At 32.7% G+C, this 8,978-nt stretch overlaps 1 protein-coding gene across 2 annotated transcripts in view; it reads left to right on the top strand.

Moving 5' to 3' along the window:
- The first annotated feature begins 203 nt into the window (after nt 1–203).
- The window catches only part of LOC103496177 (serine/threonine-protein kinase SRK2H-like), a 21,437-nt gene continuing 12,662 nt past the window's right edge, over nt 204–8,978 (top strand). The window contains exons 1-3 of one of the 2 annotated variants that reach the window (XM_008457936.3): nt 204–440; nt 516–590; nt 708–809. In XM_008457936.3, coding sequence (XP_008456158.2) covers nt 321–440; nt 516–590; nt 708–809 — 297 coding nt within the window. In that variant the 5' untranslated portion in view covers nt 204–320. The remainder of the gene's footprint in view (nt 441–515; nt 591–707; nt 810–8,978) is intronic. The other variant, XM_008457935.3, reaches the window with a different exon arrangement.

Genomic DNA, 8,978 nt, shown 5'->3' with positions numbered 1-8,978 from the left:
GAGGACTTTAAAAAAAAAATAATCGTCTCTCTCCTCCTAAAACACCATTTTTACAGGTCCAAACACAAACAGGACTTCTATTTTTATTTTTTTTTATTATTAAAAACTCATAATAATTATAAAAAAGAAAGAAGCTGTGAGGTTTCCAAGTTACAAGGGAAGAGTCCAATCATATTCCACTAATTATATATATATATATATATATATGCTTTCATGTTCTCTCTTTCTCAGTTTATTAGTTGACTTTAGATCGGATCCCCAATTTGTGAGGTTCAACCCTAATTGGTTAATAGGTATAGATTTCTGTTGTTGAATGACAAATGGAGAAGTACCAAATTATTAAGGATTTGGGAGCCGGAAGTTTTGGTGTTACGAAGCTTTGTCGGCATGAAGAGACCAAAGAGTTAGTAGCCATCAAGTTCATAGAACGTGGTCCTCAGGTTGATTCTCTTCTCTTTTGGACCTTTCAAATCAACCCTTTTCTCTTTATCTTTCTTTCTAACCGGTATCGACAGATCGATGAGAATGTTGAAAGAGAGATTATAAACCATCGATCCCTTCGACATCTAAATGTCATTCGTTTCAAGGAGGCAAGTAATTAGTTTCTTCTTTTTTTTTCTTTTAATTAATTCCAAATATTTTTCTCATTAGTGAGAGATTGAAAAATGAATCAATAGAAAAAATGAAGGTTGGTTTAATATTTGCAGGTCATTTTAACCACAACCCATTTGGCTATGGTGATGGAATATGCTGCTGGAGGAGAACTTTTCGAAAGAATTTACCATGGTGGTCGTTTTTCAGAAGATGAGGTTTATTATCTATCTACTCTCTATCTTTTCTATGCTACTCCTTTCACTCAACTTCTTTAAGTTTTACTTAAATTACTGCTTTTTTTTTTTAATGTTCTTTTCAAATATACTTTTTACATTGAGAAAATTTCTGAGGTTACAAGAAATGGGTAAAGCCATGAGGCCATTTCTTTAATGAGATTTTGGAAGGAGGGGCCAAATCTGAGGAGGAAATGAAAATGTGGAAGGAGAGAAACAAAAAATAGTAATAATAATAAATGGAGATTAAAAAAATGTTTGGGATTCAAAAGATAGAGACTTGCTTACACTGCCGGTTTTAAAATGAAATTATAGTACGTCAACAATGTCGGTTTTAAATAGATATTAAATATGCTATTTATTTTAATTTCAGAGTTTAGGGTTTAGGGTTTCTATATCCATTTTTAGTTTTTTTTAACCGACATCATTACCTAGATTTCTTGTTTGACATGAAAGAGAACTTCCCTTCTTATTAAAGAAGTAGACGTAGAAGAAGGTATAGAAGAAAAGACATGAAGCTGGAAATTATGGGGAATGATGTATGATTCTATGAGATTTTAATGAAAAGACAAAGATGAGGCATTGAGATTTCTAATATATTTATATATATATATATATATATAGTTAAAAATATCATTTTGATACATGTAATTTCAATTCATGTACTTTAAAATATCTAATTTTGGTCTCTCTAGTTTGAATAAAGCTTAAAAATAATTCTTAGGTATTATAATGGAATAGAAAAAATAAAAAGAACCTGAAATAAGATCAAAAGAATTCTTATTTTTACTTGTCAATTTCTCTCATTTCCCTCCCGTCCTCTACTTCCTATTCAATTGGAAGGAAAACGAAATTCAAAGAGAATGGAAGAAGAATGTTGAAGAAAGATAGAATTTGAAAGGGAAATTTGGGTAGATATATATAGCTTAAAATAAATTGAGGCAACTTTTCAAGGGAAGTTTTATGAAATGAGTGAATTGAAAGAGATCGAGTTTTATAAGTTTCTACTTTGTTTTAGATGTTTTCATTTGCTTGTAGATTGTTTTTTATGATTCAAATTATGAAATTGATATTAGTTCTTAAATAAAATTTGGATGATGAAGCTTAATAAATCAGAAGAAATAGAAAAAGAAGGATAAGAGAGAGTTTAATGGAGAAGATGATGATGAAAACTAAAGAGAGAAATTGAAAGCTAAAAAAGTAAGTTTTTTTTTTTAATTATATTTTAGGGTTTTAATTATTTTTTTTATTCCAATTTAATAGGCAAAGACTATTTTCAAGCTTTATTCAAACTACATGGACCAAAATTATACATTTCACAACGGGACACTTGTAAAAAAAGACAAAACAAAGTTATAATAATTAAAATTCAAGGCACACACATTTATTGTTTGCAAAAATGGCAAAATCAAATCCCAACTCACATATGCAAAATGTAAAAATGTCACAAATGCCCTCACTTACCGATATACATTTGATTCACACCAGATATACACTTTAATATCCCTTGATACACTTGATATACATTTGATACTTCTTAATAACATTTGGATCTTCATACACTTGATACACTCGATACCCTTTAATACACCTAGACTCCTTGTCACACTTGAATTTTCTTGATTCACTTGATACCCTTTAGACCTTGATACACTTAAATGTTTTATCGATAAGTTTGATATACTTGATGCATTGTTAATAAGTTTGTTATGTTTCGTCAATAGACACTCAATAAATTTGATACGCTTGATACACGTGATATGTTTGATACAACTGATGAACTGTAGACACACTTAGTATTCTTCACTAATACACTCGATTGATTAAATACACTTGATATGCTTAAGTCCTACTTATACACTTGATACACTATTGATATACATTTGTAAATTTGATTGATATACTTGATAATGATTTGCTTTACTGATATGCTCATATACTTTGATAATATATTCACTACAAGAAATGGGGGATCTCGCACACACAAAATTGTCGGGAGATAAACAAAAAAGCGTCGAAAAAGGATCTCTTGGCGTATAAATCACTACAAGGATTTGGGAAACTCCCGATGCCATAAAATGTCGGTCTTTGTACCTAAAGGCATCAGGACAATCTATCCAGATGTTAGACAGGCCGTTGGGACGACTGTCGAGCGTAATGTGTCAAGGGAGCAATTCTGACTCACAAACGGGACAATGTCGGGAATGCCTTATTCCCAATGCCGTCAATGCCAATAGGTGGTGGACGTCGGCAGTGATGTACTGTCGACGTCCCCTTCGTGCGTCGGGCATAAGTTTCTCTTGATGCGGCGTCGAAATAGCTTTCCTCGATGCCTTCTCTATGACTTCGGAGAAATGGTATATTAATTATTTTATCCAATTTTTTTGTTATCGTGAGGTATTGTTTTGGGTTTCGATTCAAAAGACAATAAATAAAATTAATAAAAAATTATTAAAATAAAAAATTGTAATTCATAAAATTAAATACTAAATCCGAAGGTATAAGAAAAATTACAAATTGTTTAAATTGTTCAAAACAATTACATGAAAAGGAAAAAATGCAACTCGCTCCTAATATAATTATTGTCCCTGACACCAAATTCAAGAAATTCCAAACTTACAAATGACATAAAAGTAAATTTGGATATATATCACAGATGAGAAATTAAACAAATTAAAAGTTGAAAAAAACCCTAGTGTTCACAATCCTCTTTGTGCCCGACTCATTTTCTCAATCATCTTCTTCATTTCTTAAATTTGTCGAACATGCAACTTCGACGTTCTTCGATTAATTGGTTTGTATTTTGATAACTTGTAAAAATACAAGTTATTGTAGCCTCTTTTATAGAATAATGAGGCCAAAATGTAGAAGAAGCGTATCAAAACACCATGATTATGTTTAAAAAGCATAAGTATTTAGAAATACACTTTATATAAGCATCCATGTCTGTTTTACCGCGTTTGAGTGTCTTAACACAAGAATAAAAGCAAAAGAAGAGATTAGTGAATCTCAAAGGATATCGAACAAGAGCTACGGGAGAAAAGCTCATCTTGCAAGAATAAATGCTAGGCGAGGAGCTTCATCACTTTGCGAGGATGGCTCACTAGAAGACAAGAATGGTAGTTGGAGTTTATGTGACTTGATAAAGGTTGCATTTGATGTTGACATGATCAGAAGAATAGAAGTTTTCCACCGAAAGTTACCTATATAAAGAACTCCTTCCCTACCAAAAAAGTGTATTAAAGCAAATAGATGAATGGTTGAAGAGATATAAACATGTAATATATATTTAAAGGAATATAGGTCTTTGGCTATTGTGCAATATGAACAACAGATGTTACAAAGGATACAAAAATAACACATTGACATATGACTTTTCACACAGCTGGCCACCATTTTGCTTGGTAGGGAAGGAGTTCTTTATATAGGCAACTTTCGATGGGAAACTTTTATTCTTCTAATCATGTCAGTGTCGACAACCGTCATTGTCAAGTCACACATCATGGCCAATTATCATTCTTGTCTTCTGGTGAACCGTTCTCGTATAGTGGTGAAGCTCCTTGCCTAGCATTTATTTTCGCCAGACAAGCTCTTCTATCGTAGCTCTTGCGCGATATCCTCTATGATTCACTAGTATCTTCTTTTATTTTTCTTCATGTGTTAAGGCACTGAAACACGGTAAAAAGACATGAATACTTATGTAAAGTGTATTTCTAAATACTTATGTTTTTTCAATATAATTATGGTGTTTTGATACAATTCTTCTACATTTTAGCCTTGTTATTCTATAAAAAAGACTACAATAACTTGTATTTCTACAAGTTATCACCTCTCGCCAAGGTGGAGTTTGTCTTCAAACTTCACCTTACGTGCGTTAGCCATATCCTTGCTACTTGCTCTCTCAGGTAGTTAGCGATAATCACTGGCCAAGTGATGACTATAGCTCAACTAATCCGATAAGAGTTATAAGCTAAGCTTCTTATCAAGAAATTATCACAAAACCAAACTACAGATAACACATTGACAGATGAATAGTAAAGAAATGATAGATTGAGAAAGTATAAACATGCAATCTATTAAAGAATGTAGACCTTAAGCCATTGTACAATATGAACAAATACATTGCAAAGAAATACAAAAGTCGAAAGTGTCGAAATGAACATTACAAGTTAGGAAAAATGGAAAGTGACATATTCTCTACTCATACTATAAGCTCTCACTTACAGATTGACCGAAGAAGAAGAATAATACTTTTACAGACGGCAGAAAGGTTATTCCTTCCCGCCCTTCTCTAGGCTTTTGACCCATTCACACATTGGCCTAACATAATCATATGGCTCTCCACACAGCCGACCTCTTTGCCTGGCAGGAAAGGAGTTCTTTTATAAACAACTTTTGGTGGAAAACTTCTATTATTCTGAACATGTCAACGCCATTACAGCCTTTGTCAAGTCACATCAACTCCAACTATCATTCTCTTGTCCTCTAATGAACCTTCCTCGAGTGATGACGTAGATGCTCACCTAGTAGTTGTTCTCGCCAGACGGGCTCTTCTCATGTAGCTCTTACGCGAGATCCTCTTCGATTCACTAGTCTCTTCTTTTGTTTCTTGTATCTAAATATTTATGAATCTACAACATAAACTACGTTTTTTGATACCCTTCTTCTACATTTTGGCCTCGCTATTCTATAAAAGAGTTTCCAATAACTTGTATTTCTACAAGTTATCAGTGTTAATCTTCCATGCAATTCATCAATCTCAGCGGTGGGTTCGCATGTGTTTTTTTAAGGTTGCTGAACTGCTTGAAATGTCGATGATTGTCTACTCTGAATTTCTTCCACGTGCTGAGTATTTGATGCTCAACAAAACGAGTAAGTGCTCGATTACCAAAATCGAGCACGAACCAGTGCTACAAAAGAAAAATACATAACGATTAGTCTTCTACATATGTTGGTTTAACATATATGTTAAGTAATTTACAAACTTACATGTAGGCCACCCTTAACGACCTCGATGTACTCTGTAGATACATTAGCCCACTTGAAGGCATGGATTGAAAATGTGTTTTGCTTTACCACATTGATCATGCAGCTAAATCGAACGACATGTGGCAAGATAGGCTTGTCCCCTTCTAGACGATTAATGTGGGGTCTTCCTATTTTGTTGTACATACTGTTTCCACTCCAAGTTTCGAGAGTACTAACGTCTCCTCGGAGTGGGAGTGAGAGTGGGTTGAGAGGCATCTACGAAAAAAGAACACTATCAGAAACATAAACTTAATTACCGATTCAAGTGTTTATATAATAAGACTAACCAGAAGTGTCCCCCCCCAATGACGATCCTCCCGCATTATTGAACGTGTCCTCCAACTCCTAGTACATATCTACCTCTTGAAAACCGCTGGTTAAAGACATAATTACTATAGACATGAAAACCAACAAACATTAAACAGACGTGAGTATCTCTAACTAAATTTATAGAAGAATGACTAATGTGTATACGTGAAGAACACATTATTATTCATCGTCGCTTGATCCGCTTTGAGGTGATGATAATTTTTCATCATTGTCGTCTATGAAGTCGTCAGCGACATGACACACATCCGATCTTTATACCACTGTAGGATCAACTTTAGCCCTACATAGAGTGTCATTGTCAATGTGTTCGTCCATACGATGTCCAACAATGATTTCCAATACATTAAATTGCTCACTCTCAATATCTTCCACTTCTGGCATGTCCCATATACATTTATTTTAGATACGTTATGCCCAATCTCCCAACTTTCACTAAAGTTAAGTTTAAAACTACCTAAAACTTCCTGCGTACTTAATTATAAGCTACCTAACAGCTCGAAGCCCCTAAAATTACTAACAAATTAAAACTAATTTTGACCTAAAAAGGCTACAATAACTATAGAATAGTCATAACAAATCAACCACAAATTACTCCAATCTTTTACAAGCTATCCAACATTTCCAACAAACAAAACTAGTGACAAATAACCCCCAAAAAATTTCAAATATTCAAATTGGAATTGAAATAGAAATTCACTTTCATATTCATATTCAAATTCAAATTAAATTTCAATCTCAAAATCAAGTTAAATCACAATCTCAAATTCAATAAACACCCCCCTCAAATTCTAACCCCCACAAATCTCAACATATTCAAATTATTTATCAATCTCAACTTCATTCTAAACGTCAATCTTAAATCCTAAAAACATTTTAAATTCAAATTCAATATTAAAACCTAAAACTAATTCAAAATATAAATTCTAAAACTAATCCTAAAACAAAAACAAAAACAATAAAGAAATTTAAACAATTGTAATAAACTCTATCCATGCAAACAATTTGAATATACATACATTTTTTTCACTTAGAAAAAAACAAACAAACCTTGATTGAGAGCGGTAGCCGGTCAAATAGGACGACGATGGACGACGGTGGGCAGTGGAGAACCGCGACGACGACGGCAACAGATGACGAACTTAGTCAGATGGCAATATATATATCTCTCTCTCTCCCGACGACAACGGTTAACATAAGATTGAAATAAAATTGGGATCTCTCAATGCACCTCGAAAAATGAAATAGGAAGGATTCACGTTCTTGGTGGAAATGAATATGTTAAAACAATGAAACAGTCATCAACTGTAGCTGGACATATGTTATATTCTTAACAATAGAAGATACAGGAATAAGCATAAATAGTAGAGACAATAGTAACACGGGACATTGTTACCCAGTTCAATGACACTACATCTACGTCTAGGAGGGTCATTGACTCGAGATTGAAGATTTTATTAATTTAATAATTCGATCGTAAGTGCAGTCTTATGATAAGCAGTATAGAGTTTACAATGTTACTCTCACTCTATATAGTAGTGATAATTCTCATGGAATGTAAAGACATATCACAACTAAATCTAAGATTGATTCAGTCAATTAAAACCTCACTACTACAAATTTGGGTTTCAATAATACAAAATATTTGTCATAAAGAGTTTCAACAACACAATTTTTGAGTCATTAAAGCCATTTTCAAGAAAGACTTTTTAACGACACTTTGGAAAATGTGTCGTTAAATATGATTAGATGACATTAAAATTGTGTCATTAATACCTTTACCTTGACACAATAAATATGTCACTATCATCTATAACTCAACACCATCAAATTGTCATCAATACCTTACATTGACGGAAATTACGTGTCACCGTTATCTATACTTCGACACTAATATACTGTCATTAATACTCTTACATTGACGCTTTAATTGTGTCACCGTTATCTATCACCTTATATTGTCATTAATAACCTTATCTATCACCTTATACTGTCATTAATACACGTGACACGAATATATTGTCATTAATAACCTTATATTGATGCTTTAAATGTGTCATCGTTATCTATACCTCGACACGAATATATTGTCATTAATACCCTTAAATTGACGCTTCAAATGTGTCACCATTATCTATACCTCGACCGAATATATATTGTCATTAATACCCTTATAACGACACTTTAAGTGTGTCACCTTCCAATATAACTCGACACTAATATATTGTCATTGTTAATGTTTTGTTACACATAATTCTTGTCAAGAAATGTGCTTTGACGATACTGTTTTTGTTTAATAACGACTTATATGTCGACATATGTTTGGTGTCGTTATTATTCATTTTCACAACATGTATTTTCCTGTCATATATTTCTTCTTTCAAAAAAATTAAATACTAAATTTTAACATTACCCACATTTGTTTGGAAAAATATTTATATTGATAATAAAAAATATAAATTACATTGTCGGTAAAGGTTTTGCAATAATCCAAAAGATAAATTAACTGTAATATTACATATATGTATGACCTAATCTAATCAAACTGCAGGAATGAACTTGATCGATATCATGATCCATGAATTCTTCAACTACCTGCAAATTTAAAGAAAATGAACCTTAGCCAACTTTTATTACGGAACATGCATAAGCATAAGCATGCCAAACAGGAACTTTTCAACATAAGCGCCCAAGGCTCATACGACCAAAGTTTTTAATAAAAGACCCATAAGGAACACAAAAGATTAAAAAAAACACCAACTACATAAGCATAGGCATAAGCATGTATATAAATAT

Source organism: Cucumis melo, chromosome 6, assembly GCF_025177605.1.
Source record: "Cucumis melo cultivar AY chromosome 6, USDA_Cmelo_AY_1.0, whole genome shotgun sequence".
Lineage (NCBI taxonomy): Eukaryota > Viridiplantae > Streptophyta > Magnoliopsida > Cucurbitales > Cucurbitaceae > Cucumis > Cucumis melo.
The sequence above is the reverse complement of the archived record's forward strand: the minus strand, read 5'-3'. Positions and strand labels throughout refer to the sequence as shown.